The 23,213-nt window shown below is 32.3% G+C and overlaps 1 protein-coding gene across 4 annotated transcripts in view; it reads left to right on the top strand.

The window, feature by feature from the left end:
- Positions 1-23,213, top strand: part of SCN9A (sodium voltage-gated channel alpha subunit 9) — a 98,998-nt gene that overhangs the window by 63,578 nt on the left and 12,207 nt on the right. For all 4 annotated transcript variants that reach the window (XM_031960535.1, XM_031960537.1, XM_031960534.1 and 1 more), the window contains exons 18-23: positions 5,427-5,581; positions 8,705-8,878; positions 15,125-15,247; positions 16,713-16,994; positions 18,400-18,453; positions 19,220-19,357. In XM_031960535.1, coding sequence (XP_031816395.1) covers positions 5,427-5,581; positions 8,705-8,878; positions 15,125-15,247; positions 16,713-16,994; positions 18,400-18,453; positions 19,220-19,357 — 926 coding nt within the window. The remainder of the gene's footprint in view (positions 1-5,426; positions 5,582-8,704; positions 8,879-15,124; positions 15,248-16,712; positions 16,995-18,399; positions 18,454-19,219; positions 19,358-23,213) is intronic.

Raw genomic sequence — 23,213 nt, forward strand, 5'->3', positions numbered from 1 at the left:
AAAATAAAAATGCAAGCAAACAACAGATAGAGTGGAAGTGCTATGTTGTGGTCCACACTCAGTTCCCACAGTTCTTTCACTGAGTGTAGCTGATTCTCTTCATTATTTAACAATTGAAACTGATTTGGATCATATCATTGTTGAAGAGAGCCACATCCATCAGAATTGATCATGATATAATATTGTTGTTGAAGTGTATAATGATTTCCTGGTTCTGCTCATTTCACTTAGCATCAATTCATGTAAGTCTCGCCAATCCTCTCTGTATTCATCCTGCTGGTCATTTCTTTAGAACAATAACATTCCATAACATTTCATATAGCACAATTTACCCAACCATTCTCCAATTGTTGGGCATCCATTCATTTTTTCCAGTTTCTAGCCACTACAAAAAGGGCTGCCACAAATATTCTTGCACATACAGGTCCCTTTCCCTTCTTTATGATCTCTTTGGGATATAAGCCCAGTAGTAACACTGCTGGATCAAAGAGTATGCACAGTTTGATAACTTTTTGAGTTAGTTCCAAATTGTTCTCCAGAATGGTTGGATCCCTTCACAATTCTACCAATAATGTAGCAGTGAGGGACATTGATTTTAGCAATTTAGAGAGAAAAAGTGTGTATAAGAATTATTCTTGTCTACTTTGAGCATATAATCCGTAAGGAATAAGACACACTCCTAAAGTTGAATGCACAATGTAATAATAAATACAATAAAGAACAACAAAAGCTGCTCTAAAGGGGAAGACCTAACTACTTAAAGAACATTCTTCCTTGTTCTCCACTGGGCTCGGATAGGAGTGATTATTTTGCCTATTACTGACTAAAACTATTCCTATAGCTATTTTACACTTCCTCCTAACTTTCACTGATGTTATTTTTACCTTTGTTTCCAGGAAACATAATTTTTTTTTTTTATGCCAGCCTCATTTATTCAACAAACATTTAATGAATGTTGGTATATAAAGCACATTATAGAAATATTCTGGGAATACTAACTTTAACATACAACCTATGTTCTTGTGAACCTTACAAAGAGAGAAGGCATATTACTCAAGTAATTGTAACTTTCTAAAAAAAAGCCAATTGGATATCAAAGATTGTGTTAGTTTGATACGAGAATGAACACTTATAGTGGTAGGCTCAGGAGAGTCTTTGTGGATGTTATAGCGTTTGAGCAATGCTGATGCTATATGATGTAACCTAAATATTTTATAATTCTTAATTTTATAGACTTTCATATCATCTCTTCCTAACAATTCCTCTCTGTAGTCATATACTTTTATACTTCTAATTAATACTTTCAGCCTAATTCTTTCATACCCCATTATTAGTATTAATTTTTCATTTCATCTCAACTTTTATTGCTATGATTTCAACAAATACCTATAATCCAAGCAGAATATTTGCACCATTCATCATTTCGCTTATATGATATTGATACTGATAAGGCAAATTGATACCAGTGATTGAATTAATTTAGATTCAATACAGATTTTGTTAAGTACCAGAACACATAAAAGGTTTTGGGGATATTAATCCTTTGCATTTCTAAATTTTTTTATTGTTTTTAGGGTATTTCAACATGTATTAAGACTTTATATCTTAATATAAAGTATTTTGCACCCAACTCAACTGTATTAATAGTAGATAAATTCTATGACTTACATGTTAATTACATGCTAATTCCAATCCAAATTATTTGATACCACTTCCTAAATCATTTTCAATACACACCAACTTTTCATAAAAGAACTAATTAAAATAAATCAATATCTAATGCATGGATTGTTTTTTATAATCACTATATTGAAAAAGTTGTTTTAAAAGAAAAAAGCTTAAGTATGTATTGAGAAATTTTGAAACTTTAAAAAGTGTTGAATCAATGAATAGCTCTTTATTTTGGTTAAAGCTTTTGTGCCAATTTTTTATAATGTGCACAACATTTTAAATCTAAGAGCTTTAGTTTAAAATGATGAAAGATGGTATAGCCATTATGTAATACATCATCAGAGCAACCTAATGAAGCCACCCAAGAGAAATAGTTTTTCCCTTTGATACTCATTAAAGTGTTTGAGATGTTTTCTGTTATGTTTACATTTATTTAATAGGTTTTCATAAAAGGAGGTCTGATAACATTGCTAACTAGATAGGCTCAAATTCTCTTAAGATTTACTTTTGTCTATAAATCAGCCAAGTGGCTAAGTATTGTAATCCCAAAAGGAGAAAATGAAACTCTCTCAAGTGAAATAAACCCAGAGGGCAATATTTATGAGTCTTCATCATATGAAAAGTTTTCTTATTTTTCTAATTGGGATATGTATTGGGAAGGGAAAAGGAGAAGGCCTGTGTGTAGATCTTGATTATAGGATCAAGTAATACATATTTTCTCTCCCTTTTAATCCCAATAATACTTAAAGGTCTTGTGATGTTATCTATATAAAATTTTCTTCCATCTATACTGATCAAAAAACTATGGAGAACTAATTACATATGTTTTTAAAAAGTTACCTAGCATTCTGAGAGGTAAAATTACTTGTCAATCACATTACTAGTTTCAAAGGCCTTCCTGTCTCCAGGTTTAGCTGTCTATTCAATATATCATACTCCCTCTCAAGAAAACAAATATTAATCATTTAAAAAATTTAACATAATGATTTTTTTCTTTGGCAAGCATATGTAAAGAAAGCATAGCTAACTATTCACATGAGCTTTTTTCATATTTCATATGAGCTATTTCATATTCATTACATCATTTCATTTTACGTATTTAATTATGATAAGTACTAAGAGCTAAGATATTATAAAAGGCTCTAATCATGCTTTCTTCCAATCTCTTTACATGCCTTAGAAGACAAAAATCTCTTAAAAATTGCTTTTCAATTCTGATTAAGTGCTATTTTTTTATTTCATAATTTTTAAAATCATAATATTTTTCCAATTAAGTTATGTATTTGGAAGAAAATAGTAACATTGTTTTTAGGATTTCCTTTTCTTGGTAATCTTAATTATGACTAACTTCATTTAAGTAATATATGTAATAATAATACTTATTTACTTTTTCCATTATCTTTGTAATTTTTTAAAATTCATAGAGGGATATATTTCGAGGATTATAATTAAATATTTACATATATCTTTTTGACAGAAACTTTAAGGACCCAGTAAGACTCAATTTACTTTTCTGGCTCATATACCCTACCCAAGAGCCTTGGGAAAATGAAGTTTGCTCAGGCTAACTTCTTGATTGCAAGTATATTATTCACAAAATTAAAGATTTTATTTTATCCTAGGTGAAATAGAGAGGCACTCGAGATTTGAGGGCAGTGAAGTGACCTGTGTTTTAAAAATATTATTTTGGAAGCTCTTAAATTGAGGGGGTTGGAAAGTGAATGTATTGGAAAATCAGCTTCCCCTTTCTCCACCCTCATCCCAACTATTTAATAACAGAGGCTCTCAGAATGGGTAATTTAGTGATCCAGTGGCCATACCAAAAATGTGGTAGCCATACTATAAGAAAAACAGACATTTCATTTTTTTTTTTAAATTAGATATCTGAATTCTAAGTAATTATTAAGAAAAATTCTGAAGATACTTTTAACTCCCCCTATCTCTCCCCAAAAGAAATGTGGCCTTGGGCATTTTCAGAAAGGGTTTTTCTAGACCGTAAGATTCTCTAGTTTTGTATCCACTTCTGATTCCAGTTAGACATTTTACAATGACTCCCAGCAGCTGGGGCATAAGTCTGACAGTCCAGCGCAGTGGAATCTTATAGCTATTCCTCAGCTCCCCAGGTGAACTGTGACATTTCTGTTGGTTTTTCCACTTCTTGGTCTGGTTTTGGACTTTCTGTTTTTAACTGGTAGAGAGAGACAAGTTGTTATTTTTTTTCTAAATGTAGTTTTTCTTAGCTTTTCTTAGCACTTTATTAAAGAATCCATGATCCCTCCAGTGAAGTAGACCTCAGATCTTCTCAACAATCTGAGATATTACCTTCCCTTAAGGCTATACTTTTATAGGGTTACAATTATACCTAATGTAGAACAGAGATTTCATTGGTTAATATAAGCTAAAATATGAATAATAGCAGGATCACACGGTCACAAGATGACCACCTGCTCCTTTGGATAAGTGATGGGTCTGAAAATACAAAACCATTTTGGAGGACTTTCCTTGTGGTTGGGATCTCTGCTGCACTGGGCTTGATCATCATAATGGGCAACACAGGGATGGAGAGTCTTTAATTAGCTTCCTATAGTTAAGCAAGTGAAATTAGAATCTGCAGCTCACAGCTCTGTGATCTTATGTATAAAACATTGATATGATTCTATCAAATTGATTAATACTGATTGAAATCGAATAGGAGTCCCAGATGAATTACTTCTCTCAGCAGATACAATACAGTGGAATAATAGCTAGAGTACCAGGCCTGCAGTCAGGAAGACTCATTTTCTTAAGGTCAAATCCAGCCTCAGACACTTAATAGCTGTGTGACCCTTAACAGCTGTATGTTACTTATCCCTGCTTGTCTCAGTTTTCTCTTCTATAAAATGACCTGGAGAAGGAAATAGCAATCCACTCCAGGATTTTTTTTTGTTGGGGGGTAAGGTATGTGTGGATTGGAAGGTCGGGGGGAAGGAGAACAAAAGCCAAGACCCAAATAAGAGTTAGAGATGACTAAAAATAAAAATAACAAAAAAGCAGATTAACAATTCACTCAATGTTTTTGTTTAGTTCTTTCTATATTCTCTCACATCTATATGATGGATCAATAGCTAAGTATGGAGGCCCCAAAATGGGCAACTCCCACAGCTCTGTGGAGGATAAACTGGGGAATGAAAAGATTAGAAGCAGAGAGGACAATTAGGTATTTAGAATAGTCTAGGTGAGATTCTGGAGTCCTGCACTAGGATGGTAGCTAACAGAATGAAGAGAGAACTTATGGGAGAGGTGGAAATTGTCTATTATGTTTTCCCATATTGCTTTCATGTTTCTGAGTTTAATCAGACTCAAGTTCCAGCTTCCTGATCCCTAAACCTTTTGGGAAAACAAGGCAATTAACTTATTTCATCTAATCTCCATATTAATGAATGAATATTGCTGAGAATTCCCTCCCAATCCCTTGAGGGTTTTTATGGGAATTGATTTCTGGATAAGTAAAGAGGGCATTCATTCTTCTTACTTTTTTAGTGGAAATGTCTCCTGGAGGAAGAATTCCATTTTGCTGTCACATGAGTATTATCCTATGCAATGCTTTTCTTTTGTGTACTGAAATCTTGACCTTATAATATGGCTAATCTTGAATGAAAATATATTGAATAGTGTTTTGGAAATATATTGGGGAATAATAAAAAGGTGGTGACTAGATGAGAACAACTTACTTTTATCTTTCACATTGTTTGTTCATAAAAATTCCATTCTCTTAGGTTGTGTACGAAGGTTCCCATGCTGTCAAGTCAGCATAGAATCTGGCAAAGGAAAAGTTTGGTGGAACATAAGGAAAACCTGCTACAAAATAGTAGAACACAACTGGTTCGAGAGTTTCATTGTTCTCATGATCCTTCTCAGCAGTGGTGCCTTGGTAAGTGATGGACCATGTGTATGAAAACATTTGACTTAAGAATTTAACTGATGTAGAGCATCAGTTTTACTGAACATCACAAATGATTGTTTTCACCTAAATTATAATGTAAATTCTCCTTGAATTATAGAGATCCAAATAAGGAATATGTGAAAAATTAAAATCTTCACACTATACAGAATAGAACAAGATATTCTCAGAACTATGCTAAACTTGCCTTTTTTGCTACAACCTGCTTAAAATAAGCAACAAGTGCCCCCTTTGTGTCAAGATACAAAGCATTTCCCAATCCATTGTCTTTTCTTTCCATCATTTACCCTGACAGATAATTTTATTTAGGAACACTACTATAAATATATGACAGAGAATGGAGCTTTAATTTGACTCAGAATATCTGGGTTAAAATCCTGTCTCTTAACAAATCACAGGGATCAGATTCATTTCACCTTCAAACTCATTTTCCTCATCTTTAAAACAGGTATTTGACCTGAATGACTTTTGAAACTCTTCCAGATCTAGATGTATTTTTCTCTAATGTTTTAATTAAATGGGGTTCAGCTCACTGGCTTGATTATAAAAACCTATCTAACTCACAATGTAGTTGACAAATTTTTCGTTGCAATGAGAATGGTAGACAGCAAAGATAGACAGACATTGCACAGTTTCAATTAAAGTCTTTGAGTAAGGGATAGAGGGGAGGTGTGGATGAGTAGGAAGGCAATTTCTATGGGCTTCCAGGTAGATGAGGAAAGGTATGATCCAAGCAGAGTAACCATAACGTGAAGCAAACTCTTTTATTGTGAAAGGTTACATTCTGCAATTCAAATTATTTTTATTATCCTATATATTATTTATTATAATTATATATAACATATAAGATAGAATTATATAATCTACTATGCTAATATATAATTATTAATTACTTTTATTATTTTTAAAAGTTCATCCCTATACTGATCCTAAATTGGTTGCCATGTAACTTTTGTTCTGAAAGTTGAATTCAATTTTGTCCTCTCAAGAACTATGACAGACTTTAAACACTTGAAGGAAGTAATCTTGCTCCATCCTCAAAACGAATGTTCTGACAAAATATCTTTTGTTCCCTCAAATATGCATCATATAATAAAATTTCCAAATATTTCACTATCTTTTCTCTCCCTCAAGATGCTCTGTAGTTTTTCTGGAACCTTCTTAAAGTGTTATACCAAAAAAATGAATATAAAACTCTAGATGGATATGAATATAAAGTGCCAAACAACTATTTATTTGCTCTATCTGTACAGTATATTTGTTATGTTTTCAAACCTAAGAGATAGACAGACAGATACAGACATGGAAAGAGAGAGAAAGATAAAGAGAGATAGAGACAAAGACAAGAATTAAGAGAAAGACACAGAGACAGAAATAGAAAGAGAGAGGGAAAGACAAAGAGAAAGACAGATAAAGAGAGGGAGAGACACAGAGAGAGAGAAAGGGAGAGAAGAGAGAAAGAGACAAAGAGACAACAAGAGTGAGGTAAAGAGAGACACAAACAGAGGGAGAGAGAGATAGAAAGACAGAGAGGCAAAAAGAGACAAAGAAGGAGAGACATAGACAGAAAGAGAGATGGCAAAGGTAAAAAGAAACAGGGACAGATAGAAAGAGAGAGAGACAGAGGGAGAGAGTAAGGAAGGGAGAAAGGGAGGAAGGGAAAAAGGAAGGGAGTGAGGGAAAGAGAAGGAGGGAGAAGGGGGAAAAGGGAGAGAGAGGGAGAGGGAGAATGCCACAATAATATGTTTAGATGAGAGGACCTGAATTTGAATACCAAGACAACTAAATACTACCTATAGAGTTTTGGATAAGTTGCTTCATTTCTCTAAACTCCTGTTTTCTTTTATGTAAAATGAGGAAGTTTTCTTCATATCCCAAGCATTTAGCACAGTTCTTGGCATGTAGTAAGTATATAGAAAGTGTTTATTGACTACTTACTGAATACAGATGATGTTTAAAGTCCCTTTCAGTTATAGATACAATGACCTTAGAAATGATCTTTAGAGACATAATTTTTTTTTTTAATTTAGAGCTTCCCTTACTTTGAAAAACCAGGAAATTGTATAGTTAGTCTCAATTACTAAAGGACTATACAAAGATATCTTCTTCTTGGACTGTTTATTGTATTATAGTAACAAATATATTCAAAATATGTTACTAAGGTCAATAGCATAGATGTTTTTTATAAATTCTTTTAAATAATATTTATGAAACTTGAATTCATAGGTAGTGTGTATTTATTATGTAGATTTTTGAAGCAAAGTTGTTCTCATATTTAATTTTCTTGTATTTCTTTGGTAAAGAATATGTATTAGGGCAACTATATTGCACAATAGATAAATTTCTTCCCCTTTGGTCTGGAGGACCTGAGTTAAAATCCAGTCTCAGACCCTTACTACTTTTGTGACTCTAGGCAAGTCACAACTCCAATTTCCTCCAAAAAAGAGAGAGAACAAGCATTATATATAGTTACATTCTCTGAAATGACATTATTAGTAATGTTATATATATATACACATATACACACACACACACTATTTAAAAGAGGATTGAATTAGTTCAAAATTTGCCCTTTACTTGTTTTATTAAATTTTTGTCAGGTTTTACAGTATCAACCATTATTATAATGTTTATTCTAAATTTTCACATAATTATTCTATTGAAGGATTGAGGCATTTCAATATTGAAAGCCAGAGAAGTCTTATTTCTTTCTGAAAGTACTCAATGTGGATAAAAATTTCTTTTAAGATTCACAAAAAAAAGTGCTTCTTTAGATGATAATATGCTATTGATGTACCATGAACTTTGGGACTCATTTTTATTAATACCACTGGATTTGGGGTCTCTGTCCAGGCTTTCTTTGCCTATGACTCTGATAATTCATAAATTCATGTATAAGATGATAAAATAAAAAATAAGTAGATTGATTACCTGTGGCTGTGAAAGAAAGCAAAGAAAATTAGTTCATGTGATCTCGTTCTTAGCCTTACCACCACCATTCAATCTATAGAAACCAATTTTCTTTTCTAATCTTTACTCCAAATCATTTTTCAATGTTAGTTATCATTGAAATATGACTTTTCTCCTCCACAGGCTTTTGAAGATATATACATTGAAAAGCGAAAGACCATTAAGACTGTATTGGAATATGCTGACAAGATCTTCACTTATGTCTTCATTATGGAAATGCTTCTAAAATGGGTAGCATATGGTTATAAAACATATTTTACTAATGCTTGGTGCTGGCTGGACTTCTTGATTGTTGATGTACGTATTTTAAAATAATTTCTTACAGAGGATACTGGTGCCTCCAACATTCATTATTAAACATAAGTACTTTCATAATGGTTGTGATAATGTGAGCAGAAACACTAAAAGATATTTCACCAAATATACATTTGTGTGCTATGTTGTGTGTATATCTTTTTATTCTGATTATACATGTGTTATGTTATTATGCAAACTATGATAAAATGATGATAACAGTACTTAATAGCTAATAATTTATATGGTGCTTTAAGATTTGAAAATCATTCTACATATATTTCCTCTTAAAATCATTATATATGTGTATAAAATATCAGTGCGTTCTTAACAATGCTCTGAAATAGTTTGAACATTTTCCCCATTTTATACATGAGGAAACTGAGGCTTAGATAAACTTAAGTGATTTGTCCAGGTCATACAGCTAGTAAGTATCTGAGATAGGATTTAACCTAAGATTATCCTGACTCTAAATCTAAAAAGAGAGTAGGATTTTCTCTACTAGCCACTTCCTTTGCTTTAAAGTTGATTTTGTTGTCTTGAATATCTCTTTTACTGTTTTGGAAATATTTGGAAATATATATGTATGTCCTGCTATCATTTCTAAATAGAAATAGAAATTCATTTTCTATCTTATATATTTTATAACACAGTTTGTACATATGTGTATAAATACAAAGAGATATAGTTAACCAATAGCTAAATTCTAAAATTATGTATGTATATACATGTAATATACATATACGTGTCTGTGTGTGTAGGCTTATAGAGAATTGCGTCCAATGTGTAAACAAACCTATCACATACAAATAACTTCAGAATTAGCCATTGGTTGATTATACCAAGCATTACAGTGGAGAAAGAAAGGAATATTATTAGGCATTTTAAAACAAATATGTGCAACCCTATAGAATAACTATATAGAACTATAAAATGAAAATATAAATATAAAATAATCAAAACTATAGTTAAGATTTTTCTACTTTAGCTGTTCTTTTAATGACACATTTATGCTTATATATTATGAAAATAACTGTGAGAGGAATGTCATCTATTTTATTTATGTTTCTGATTTCCCTCTTCCAGAACTCTGATTTTTAACATGTATTAAGGATGACATAATATTTAGATTTTTGTGACCTATATTTTGAAAAATCTTTTGGTTAGTGATAACAAACTTTTATGTTCTGCAGTGAGTCCTAATGGTTCTACTTATAATTCTTTACTTCCTATAAAAATTTACCCCATATGTTGAGAAGCATTAAGGTGAAGTGCAAAGAGTTCTTGGAGGTCAGGGTACCTCAGTTCAGATCTCATCTCTGCAATTTATTACTTTTGTGACCTCAGGTAAAACTTCAGTGCTTTATCTGTAAAAAGAATATATTGACCAGATGACTTTTAATCTATGAACACAAGAAACTAAGTGGGTCTAGTTCACTTTTTATTACTTTCTTCATAATCAAATTGCAGCACTTCTTTCTGTATTATTCACTTAAGTACCAAACCAGATGTCTCCATCAGCAGAATTCATTGAACTTTTATTAAGCATGCAGCTTCCCTCAAAACCTTGTATTCTAGTAGGAGACTAAGGATATGCCTAACAAATAGCTTCCCCTCCCAAAAAAAAAAAAAAAAAAAAAAAAAACAGAAAAAGAAAAGAAAAATGAGAAGTGCATAAAAGATATGCTAACAAAGTACTTCACAAGTCTCTAGGAAGCAAGATTAGGATGAGTTTCAAGAATAATATGTTGTTTAGAAATTTAAAGATTAATTAAGAAGAGGAGGATTTGGAAACAGAGCATCTAATAGCCAGAGAGAGTAGCAAAAAATAGTGCTATAAAGTTAGAAATTTGATGGGAGAATGGAACTCTTGAAAGAGAGAAGTAGCTTGTATAAGTCTTTGAATGCCAAGCCAAAGGAAAAAAAAATAAAAAGCTTGACTTTTATTTGGAAGAAACTAGGGAACCACTGGAAATTCTTGAATAAGGAGATGGCATGGCCAGTTCTCACCTGTAGGAAGAACAGCCTGATAGTTATATGGAGGATGGATTTAATGAAGGAGATACAGAAATGGAGAAAAAAGGTTAAGAAACTACTTCATGCATGAGGTAATGAAGGTATTGGATTAGAGAGGTAGCAATGAGAAGAACCAATAGAAGATATATATAAGACATCATGAATAGAAAGAGGATTCTGGGAAGATGGTAGAATAGGTCAGAACATTCTGAGCTCTCTAAATCTTCTCCACAAAGACAACAAAATGTTGCCTCAGGAAGAATGTTGAGCAGATAAAAATAAAGTATTGGGTTAGAGCAGTAGTCCTCCTGGGACAATTGGAGAAGATCCAAAGAAATATACCAGGACAGAGACTTGGCCATAGTAAAGTCTAAAGATCCCTGCTAGTTCCACTGAAATAACAGATTGTGAGCCCTGGAACTAGCCGGGTTTGGAGGCAACCTACTGCCCAGTCATAGGAATTTTCATCTCCTAACAGTCTGAGGAGTCAGGCCTCTGAGTCCTGAATGGGTGAAGGCTCTGATGATAAGGGACACCAGACCCTTCTGTGACGCTGGAGAAATAGTCTTGGATAAGAAGGAACCAGCAGAAGCCTGGTGAGTGCAGAAGCAATGGGACAGGAACACTGCTGACTCTGGACACTTATAGGAGGGCAGAGTTCTTCATTTAGTTCCAGGATAGAGAGAACTAGAGGAGGAATTAAGATCCATATCCCAGAACTAGAAGTGATTATACTAACTGCTTATAAATAATAAATAAGTAAAGATAAGCTGGCAAAGGAGAACGAACCCAACCATAGAACTGTAATGGGCTGAAGCTGAGCAGCTGCACTGAGCACTTAAGGCTAATTAGCAATTGGACAATACTCTATTAATATATGCTTGGAGAAAAATGGCCCCCACCCACTCTTTGTGCAAGTTTGATGTGTTGTATAGGAGATTGTGTAGAAGATTTGGTGGGTGGAGTGTGAGAGCCAGAGACACTGCTGGCCAGATTCCTGTTGTGATTGCTCTCACTTCATATCGCCATTCCCCTTCACCTCTGCAAAGAATAAAGAACTAGGATTTTTCCCTTATCTTGACTCTGGCTGATTTTAAAATACTCTGGGTGCTAAATACGGTCATCACAACATTACTATAAGAATAGAAAAAGACTAGGGTTGTCTTCAGAGGAAAATGCTGAAATTTTTAAAAGCCCCTTCTATCCCAAAGAGTAATGTCAAATGGTCATCTGCCCAAAAAGAATTCCTTGAAAAAACTCAGACTTAAAATCAAATGAGAAAAATGAAAGGAAAAAAAATTAAATGAACAATCCAGGAAAAACAAGATTATGAAAAGTCAACTAACTAGAAATGGAGATCCATAATGAATACTTGAGAAATAGAATTGGCCAAGGGAAAAGTTGACATAGTTATAAGACACCAAGGAATAATAAAACAAAATATGAAGAATGAAAAAATAAAAGAGAATGTGAGAAATCTCATAAGAAAAATAACTGATCTGGAAAATGGATCATGAAGACAAAATGTAAGAATAATCAAAATTCCTGAAAACTACACTGTAGTTTTACACGCTACAATGTAGCGTGTAAGTCAAGGCTGGGGTGGGGCTGGGGAACTCTTTACTTGTTCAGATTTTGAAAGTCGTTTTCCACTGGTAGGCTTTCCTAATAACAGTTCTTTATAAATTTAGTAGTTTTTTGGTAGACATTTGGAGTTACGTGAGTTGCCCAGCATCACACAGCTAGTAAGTGTCTAGGGCCAAATTTCAACTTACATCCTCCTGACTACAGGGTCAGTGCTCTTTCCATTATGCCACCTAAAAGCCCTTACAGTTCTGGTTTTACAAAAAACTTTTTTCAGTTTTAACTGTAGCCAATTTCCATCGCTATTTTAACAATTATATAGTTCCAATCCAGTTCTAATGACATTTTATCCCATTGTTACATCTATATTTCAAACTTTCTTTTTAACCCGAGTTTAAATCCAGCCTCAGACATATAACACCTACTAGCTGTGTGATCCTGGGCAAATCACATAAACAATTGCTTTGCAAAAAAAAAAAAAAAAAAAAAAAAAGTTTGAAACCTAATTACATTTAGTTTGGGCTTAGGTGTTTATATTTTACCCCATAAGCAAATAGGGAAAGTTTTTTTGAGAGGGAAAGTGAAATGGTCAGACCAGGTTGTATAAGGAACATTTTTTGGCACTTGTGTAGGAAATATGCAGAAAGAAGAAAAACTGGAGATGGATAATAATATATAGCATTTAGAGAGGGTTTAAACTAGTGAAAGACATAAGAAATGTAGAATTACAATTAAGAGAACTTGGCAATTGACTAGATGTGAAGGAAAAGGGGAGGGAAGGATAAGAACAAAAAAAAAAAACTGGTTTGAAGCATGATATTAAAATAATTGAATATATTAAGAAATTCATGTCCCATGTTCATTAAGAATATTAAATACTAGAGTTTTATAACATGATCATTAAATTCAGGCAGCTAAGAGCAGCAAGTGGATAGTATACTGTCCCTGGAATCAGAAAGATCTGAATTCAAATCCAGCCTCAGACACACTTACTAGCTGTGTGAGAATGGCCAAGTCACTTAACTTTGATTGCTTCTGAAAAAAAGGAAGGAAGGAAGGAAGGAAGGAAAGAAGGAAGGAAGGAAGGAAGGAAGAAAGGAAGGAAGGAAGGAAGGAAGGAAGGAAGGAAGGAAGGAAGGAAGGGGGAGACAGACATAGAGAAACAGAGAGAGAGAGACAGACAGAAAGAAGGAAGGATTCAATGAAATTTAGGTGGCTCTAGAATCAGCTCTATCTTACTTACAATATCTGATTGTTAAATTTTCAGTACGGGCATATACTTCAGATATCATAAATCATGGTTTTTGTCTTGGGAAAGAAGAGGTAAGGGAGGAAGGGAGAAAAATCTGGAACACAGAGTCTTACAAAAATGAATTTTGAAAACTATCTTTAAATGTATTTGGAAAATAAATTACTATTGAAAATTAAAGGATAGAAGGGAAGATACAAGATATAAAAAAGAAATCATAAATCTTTATCAATAAGGGTTTGATTTGTTATTTTGTTGATTGTCTAGATTTAATGTATATAAAAGTATGTTTGCATGCATTTGTTTTGAAGAGACAATTTGTTCTGTAATTGTTAAACATTTACCAGTATACTTCTCTATTACTCTACAAACATTTTTTAAGCTTAGTAAGAATTCATTGGAAGCTTTCAGGGATGAAGTTATTAGACTGCAGGCCTGGTGACTAATAATAATAACTGGCACATATTAATGTTTTAAGATTTGCATAATGCTTTATATCCATTATTTCATTTGAGCTTCATAACACCCCTGCTTAAATTAGTCAATGAAACATCAATTAAATTGTAGTCTCTTATTGATCTAATTGACTCTTTGCTCTTAATTAATTATTGATAACTGGAAGCATTTATTTGATATTAGTTTTTGAAAAGTTGTAAGATAAATTTAGGCCAGGTTGAAATTATATCATTTAGGGAAACAGGAGAATGTAGAAATCAGAAAGCCATCAAAATATCATTCAATAATATGTGTATTTTGCTCAGACTTCATCAGTGGAAGCTTTATGTACAGGTACTGGCTTAACTTTACATAACTATGAGCATAGTCTGGTGTTTCTTTCAGATGGTTTCATTATAAATTGATTTTAATTACAATGTTGGGTCTCTAATAACAACTTTCAATTAGCAAATTTCTACAAATGCTACTACAAATCAATTTCAGTAAAAAGTAATTCATATTTCTATGGCACTCTCAGATATACAAAGTGTTCTCAAAAACTCTATGAATTGGGTAGTACATCTGCTAGTGAATGTTTTATAGAAAAGGAGCAAAGAAGTAAAGTAACTTGTCTATAGTTCATAGGTAGTAACTGTCATACTTCCTGCCTCTACCTACAATATCTCCAGGTCTCTTTTTACTACATACATAACTTAAGTTTATCTATGTTTATCTGGCAATTCTAAATCATATAGCCAAAATTTTTCATTAATGTAATTTGTTCTTTAGCAGCATTTCTCAAAAAAAAATTTCTTTATATGTCTTTTCCTAAGCAATAAGCATGTACTTTGCATGATTTGGTTATTTATTAAGCAGTTCTTATATAACAACTTTAAATTTTATGTAGGAGTTTAACACAATAAATGTGAGATCTTGTTATTGGGTTTTTTTCTAATTTTTGGCAGGTATCTATAATTACACTTGTAGCCAGTACTCTTGGATATTCAGACCTTGGTCCCATTAAATCCCTCCGGACATTAAGAGCTTTAAGACCACTCCGTGCTTTATCTCGATTTGAAGGAATGAGGGTGAGAAAATAATTAATTTCATGAAGTATTCATCAGTATTATTCAGAAGAAACTATAAAAATGTGAATAAAAATATAAACGTCTGTATAGAATTCCTAATGTTTTTTGTCCCATTTGGACAAGCGTAATCAAATACTTCATAGCCATAGTTTTGGGCCCTTTCCTGGGATTTCATCAGTGTATTTTAATCCTGTTTTAAGAACTTCCTTCATCTATGCTGATTGGCTGATGATCCTCTAGTCTTATAGTGCCAGTGAAGCATATTGAAGCAGGTATCATGCTACTATTGTGTATCTTAAACAGGACACAAACAAGTTAGCATTAGAAATGATCGTTAGAAACTCTACCTCATAATCTATTTCCAAGTTTTATAATTTTTTTTGTTCAAATCGTTCATCCCATTTTATAATATGAACCAAATCTTTTCATGATTTTCTTTTAATTTGGCATATAATCTATATATGATAAGCTTCCTAATCTTGTCAGGAAGCCTGAGCCATTGTGAATTTATAGAGAATTTATAGAGAACATGAAGGCTTGCAAAGTGCTATACATATTATTTTATTTTATCCTTACAACAATCTTGCGAAGCAGATAATTTTATCATCTTGATTTTACAGACAAGGAAAATGAAGCAGGTAAAAGTTAAATGACCTGACCTGTTCCTGGTCACACAGCTGATATGTGTCTGAAATTGGCTTTGAATGCAAGTCTTCCTAACTTAAATACAGAATGATGTTCTTTCCATTATACCCAGAATTTCTTACCTTCAAAATTAAAAAAAAATTATCTACAATAGCTTTGATATTTGAAGATATGTGAAATATTGACAATCCTCAGGTCATTAATTTTTTTAAAAGTGATTGTATAGCCTTTGTGTTATGATTTATTACATTATTTAAATTGACATACTATATTTCATTTAATTCATTTTTCTTTTCAAGTGTATGCAGAATATATGACTTCACCTTATAAATACTAGGCTTCCATTTATTTGTTTATTTATCCATTTTTCATTTAAGTTCTGTTAAGAACTTTAAATGTCATTCATCATTTTTCGTTTTCACCTGTTGTCCATGAGTACCATTTATCTTCATTTTCATTATATATTTCAGGAAATGACCAAACGCTTATTCTACTTTATTTAACACAGTACTGACTAAGCATACTGTTAAGGATGTAATATGTCTTCTTGGTTGGTTAATATCATCATTTGATAGCTGTATTTCCTGATTCTGTAATACAAAATTTGGGATACTGACTTCATTTGTATTGTCTTCATTTGACTTATAAGATGCTGTAATTGTTTGATATCTTATTATTGACGGATTGTTTCGTTCTGTGCAATTATATACTCATACCTAGTATAGCTCCTGCAACATATTAGTGCCCAATAAATACTTATTGAATGATTAATTGATGACTGAAAATTTATCTATTTATTTATTTATTTTTGATGTGGTAGGTGGTGGTGAATGCACTTTTAGGAGCAATTCCATCCATTATGAATGTACTTCTGGTCTGCCTCATATTCTGGCTAATTTTTAGCATTATGGGAGTAAATTTGTTTGCTGGCAAGTTCTATGAATGCATTAACACCACAGACGGCGAGAGGTTTCCTATAAGCATGGTTGAGAATCATGAGCAGTGTGAACAACTCATGAATAGTAGCCATGATGTCCGGTGGAAAAATGTGAAAGTGAACTTTGATAATGTTGGAATTGGTTACCTTTCTCTGCTTCAAGTTGTAAGTGATACTTTAAAAAATAATATATATTTGTATTGTGTAATATATCAATATTTCAATAGGTCATTTTATTTAATTAAGTTTGTTTAATTATAAATTAGTGAGCTTGATTATAAATTAAAATGAAATTAGAGAAATGTTTGAATATGGCTTTTTGTGATTATTCAAGATACTCTCCCTTTTATGGCACAAGCATGAATTCTACAGACTTTTTGCATAGCTTAGATATTAATATATTTGTCCTGTGTTGTTTGTTTCAAAGTAAAATTAGCATAGGTATAGTGTTATTTTATTATTCCATTCTAGATCTGATAAATTATTGAATATACATTTTTATGTCCATAGTAGGGGAAAAATAATTGACTCTCCCCTGAACTATGAATAGATTGTTTTCTAAATGCAGGTTTTGATAAAGGGATAATAGTCTTTGATAGTTTTTCATAGAATCAGTTCATATCTTTCACACTATTATCTAAACCACTGATAAAAATTAATGTTATCTTTTCCAGGAATTTATTTGACATTTTGTAAATAGCTCAGACCCATTTTTTACTTTAGTCAAAGAAATGAAATTATAATTTTTATGTTTTAGATGTTAGGTAGGAAAATTCTGGGGTTTTATTTATTTGTTGTTGTTTTATTTAATAGGAAGCCTATGCAAGTTTCTTTAGATTATATAGATAGTTTTTCACTCCTATATTTCTCTGTTCCATCCCCATATCCTTAACCAAAACTCCCCTGATCCCTGTTTAGAAGATAGTATTGAACATAATTTTGACCCCTCATTCAACTAATTCCAATTCATTCAACAACCATTCAAACATTTATGGAAGTTGGGGGTGGGGGGGGAGGAGGTTGGATTTGGAAAGGTGAGGAAGGTTAGAGTGGAGGAAAAAGAGGAAAGGGTGAAGATAAAAAACATGAATTCATAATTAATTCCATTCTCATTACACTGATGTCCATGACACCCACACCAGTTATACACACACACACACACACATACACACACACACACACATACACACACACACACCCCTTGTAGGACTAATGGAATATAATGACTGTGGAAATGAGTTGATCAGAGGTCCAATGTATTCTGCAGGAGTGGGGAAAAGTTCTTCCTCTCTTTCCCTAATAAAATATATTGCCACTGTTAACAAATAATTATGGAATTAAAGTAATAGTTTTTAAGTAGGAATATTATAAAAATTTAACTATTTAACATTGAATTTTGGAGAAAACAATAAAATGAATATTTATTATTAAAACAGTATTTTGAAATGTTGCTAGACTGATCAATATTTTATTAATTAATAAAGAATTTTAAATATCTTGCATTAAAATTTTTATTTGTTCTAAGTTATAACCTTCAGACACAAATTTAATGAAAGGCATGTTTTGACAGGCTACATTTAAAGGATGGATGGATATTATGTATGCGGCTGTCGATTCAGTTGATGTAAGTACTGGACAATTTATTAATTAAAACTACAATATCTTAATTGCTTCCCAAGATATTTGCTAAGGACCCTTTGTTAGGCTTTGACATTATTGCAAGGACTCTATTCCATTAAATGACTCAGCATAATAAAGAAACAAACATGCTTTCCATAGACTAAATTATCTTACACAAATATATGATACTGTTTTTTTTTTCCAAAAAAAATGGAGATTCTGGTGTGATTTAATAAGAACTTATTTGAATTCCTTTTGCCATTATGTATTTTTTCAAGTGGTTAAAAGTCCAACTTGTACCATGTGAAAGTCTATAAACTTTTTTTTTTTTTTTTACATTAAACAGGAGAGTAATTCATGCATGGAAAATTTGAGAATTCATATTCTCAAACTTCCAATTTTTTTTTGTAATTAAATAAAAGGACACTGAGGATGTTAACATTATTACCTGGGCAGATTTTGTTTAAATAACGATCAATTCAAATTAAAATCATGTTTCAGATCATTTATTTATTTATCATTTAGATCTGGTAGCATATATAGTTCTAGCTTCACCCCATTTGTCAGTTCAGAGTTTATAGGAATATTGAAAGCCAAGAATTTGGAATTTTAAAATTAAACCAAGGCAGAATGCTAATCCCTGTGTGTCAAAGCAGAATTACAATCTCCAAAAGAGTATTTGAATTAATTTGCTAATTATCATTGTATAAAAATGAAGTTACTACCCATACTTAGTGTCTCTATATTGCTAATTCTTGCTAATTTTATAGATAGGTCATCAGCCTCAATATGAAGCAAACCTCTACATGTATCTTTATTTTGTCATCTTTATCATCTTTGGGTCATTCTTCACTTTGAATCTCTTCATTGGTGTCATCATAGATAATTTCAATCAACAGAAAAAGAAGATAAGTATTCCAAGCATTTTTTTCATTGTCTGAAGTGAATGAGTATGTATATACTGGGTATCCCAAAAGGCTTAGTGAAGTTTTAAAAGCTTAAAACTTCATTAAAACTTTCAGGACACTTTATATATACATCATGTATGTAATATATGTGTGTGTATATATTCATATGTGCATATAAGTAAACTTAAAATCTTCAATGTATTTGGTGTATCATCATTTGAAACATTCTCATTAAAAGGCTCATTATTTATTTAAATTATTTGTAAGAATGAGTAAAAGTAAATGTTATTTCATTCATTTATATTACCTTCTTATATACACAGAGATAATATATTTAAAAGAGTACTTAATTACAATTCTAATTGCAAAAAAATGAAAAATAAGAATGATGAATTCATGAGTATTTAAGTGAGAAGGGGAACACATGAGGAAAATAGTCATGTCTAAAACTAGGAAATTAAAAACTGAACAGTGATCTTCACATCAGAGAAGATAACAAGAAATTATTAGATTCTTCTTCTACATTTTGAATTTCAAAGCTAATTGTGTCTTTAAATTGGGTTTCACTTAAGTTTTGTTAGCCCTTAATAAAAGTATCTATGGTTTACATTTCCCAAGTACATTTTAACTTTTGAGCTTCTATGTTTATACGTGAATACCAACTTTACCCAACATTTGCTTGGGTTGGCTATTACTTGTAATTCATCATTTTATTTAAAGTAATTTATTATCCCTGATAGTTAAATGTAATGAGCTGAGGTTTGAGTTGATGCACTGAGGTCCCAAGTACGTGAGGCTAAATAGTAATTGGGCTATACTCTATTAATATACATGATTGGATAAAGAATGATCCCTGCCCACTCTCTGTGCAAGTCCTGATGTGAAATGACGATTTTGGTGGGTGGAGGCAGAGAGAGACAGGAAGAGAAGCTGGGAGAGATTGGGCCTGGGTTCGATATTCCGAGCTGCTGGTTGTGTGGCTGCTGGTCGAGCTAGCTTCTTGACTCAGCTGCACATATTGCTATCGCCGATTCTCTTCCACCTCCGATCCTTCTTCACTGAGAATAAAGACTGACGATTTTCCCCTAACCTGAATTCCTGACTCCTGCTGATTTAAAAATACGCGATCGCAATCTTCACAGTTAAATTACAAGTGAAGGGTAAAATTATTATTATGATAGGAATTATATACTTATTTTCCTCAAAAACATATGATGGCAAAGAAATTATTTTTCCCAAATTTTCTAATTATTCTACTTTGTTGATAACATTAACCAACATCACCAGTATTTAAAAGACATTCATACTTAGTTACATATTTATAGCATAGTTAATGTGTATCAAATTTGAAATGATTTAGAATAAAATATTTGCATACTCTTAGTAGCAATGTTATTATGTTGTCCCCTTTTTCACACCCATTGTTCATTAAATCCTGGAGGCATCTTATAATATTGGAATTGTTACCACAGGAAAGACCAGTTGATGAGAGAACCCATTATGTGATTAGAGGTCAAGTGAGAAATTAGTTAGTGATTCCTAGATCTTCATTTTTTTTTATTAATCTTTCTTCCACTTTCCTTTGCTTTTCTATCTTCATAACTTCTTTTTCCTAATTCCTTTTTTTTTTTTTTAACCTGACAAGCTCTGGTCTCTTTTTTAAAATACCTTTTCAATGAGGATTATTTCCTTATTTAATCATTTCTGCTTTTGAAGAATTTCCCATCATAATAACTTCACCTACCTCCTCTTCTTTCTTACTGTTATCTGCATAAATAATGACCTCTTTCTAGGAAAATTAGTTATAATAATTTCTTGCAGTAAAATGTGGAATTGAGTCATTGACACTAGCTGCAAAGGGGAGGGAAGAACATGCTTTATTTGTAAACAATACACTCTACCATGGATACAAAATACAAACAAAACTAAAGACAGTTACTGTCTATATAAAATGTTCACTTTAATGGAAAGAATGTGCATGGAATATTTCAAAAAACCTTTTGATTGGAGAGGAGATTTTATGCAGGGCAGTTAATTATGGAAACAACTTTACTCTTAGATTGAGTTTATACTATTAAATGCCAGTTTGTATTTAATTCTCTGAACAGTGAGGATTCTTGAAGATTTTTGAATGGGAGAATGTTAAGTACTAGATAGCATTTTAGGAAAAAAATTAACATGAAAATTATATATATAGGCTAGGCATAACATGATATGGAAGTTAATTACAGTGGTACTAGTGGAAAGGGACAGAATCTGTGTGCTCAGTTCTTGAAAGGTAAAAGATACTGTATTTTATTTTTATAAAAATGTTAATGTGAATATCAAGAATCATTATGATATATGGGAACTGTTATATCAAGTGTTGGACTTGAAATCCTACCTTTAATGCAATGTGACAATGAACAAGTCTCTTATAATCTCCAAATTTTACTTTAAGATTGTTGCAGTCCTTTTGACACAGTAGATACTTAGTAAATGTGAGTATTTATTAGAAAATTCTAGAGTATGATTTAAAGTAAGATAGTAGGAGGGCAGAGCCAATGTGACAAAGAAAAGGCAGGGATTCTCCTGAACTCTCTCAAATTCCTCTCAAAACAATTTTAAATAACACCTCAAAACAAATTCTGGAGTAGCAGAACCCACAAAAGGCCAGAGGGATACAATTTTTCAGCCCAAGATAACTTAGTAGGTTGGCAGGAAAAATCTATCACGCTGGGTAAGAGCAGAGTGAACATCTGTGGGGAGACAACTCAGCAAAATAGGAACAGGCCCTGAAAGTGACTGAAGAAGAAGCAGCCAGTCCTTCAGGAACTCTTAACCCACATATGCTAAGGGGGTCAAACAACTAGTCAGAAAAAGATTGCAAAGGTCCCTGGGGGAAGAACTCTGTTTCATTTTCCTTACTCAGATATGTGTCACAGTCCAATTTCAAGGTGGAGCATTACCACACCAGAGCTTGTGGCTCAAGACAATTGGTCACAGTTCAGGGCAGAAAAGATTACTTATGATCACCCAACAGACCACTTCAAAGATCAGGAAAGTAGTAAACATACCTTTCCTTAGATCTCACCCTCTTGCAAAACTGAAGTCTACAGACACCCCCTTACTTCCCAGAACTAAATCTGAAAACAGCTGCACAAAAACAACTGAATTTGGGATAGTGCCCCTCTACCATGGGAGTAGAGTCCAACTTTTATATGTGTTATATGAGTTAAAACTCAAGAAAGAATCTGGGAAAATGAGAAAACAACAACAAAAAGAGCCTTAAAGTTATTATGATAACAAGGAAGATCAAAATACAAACTCAAAAGAAAATAACAGAGTTAAAACTGCTACATCCAAAACCTTAAAGAAAAAAAAATTAATTGGACTCAGGCCATAAAAGACCTCCAAAAAGGGTTTTAAAAATCAAATAAGAGAATTAAAGAAAAAATAGAAAAAGAGATGAGAGTGTTGCAAAAATAATCATTAAAAAGTTGTCAACATAAAAAATAAATGTAGGAGCAACTGACTAAAGTAGCAGTCCTGAATTAGAAGGACCTAAGTTCAAATTTGGCCTCAGACACTTAACACCTCCTAGTTGTATGACCCTAGGCAAGTCACTTACATAAATTGATTATTTTGTATGGCCCACAAATGATGTTTGTAAATATGCAAATGGCTCTTGGCAGAAAAAGGTTCTTCACCCCTATCTACAGGGAAAGAAGCTAGGATTACAATAAAGAATCACCTACCCAGAAGAATTTAGTGTAATCCTTTTGGGGGGAAAAAGTATGAAATAGAGGAGTTTTAATCATTTCTGATGAAAAAATCTGAACTGAACAAAAAAAATTTGACTTTCAAATATAAATCT

The sequence above is a fragment of the Sarcophilus harrisii genome, chromosome 3 (assembly GCF_902635505.1).
Source record: "Sarcophilus harrisii chromosome 3, mSarHar1.11, whole genome shotgun sequence".
Classification (NCBI taxonomy): Eukaryota; Metazoa; Chordata; class Mammalia; order Dasyuromorphia; family Dasyuridae; genus Sarcophilus; species Sarcophilus harrisii.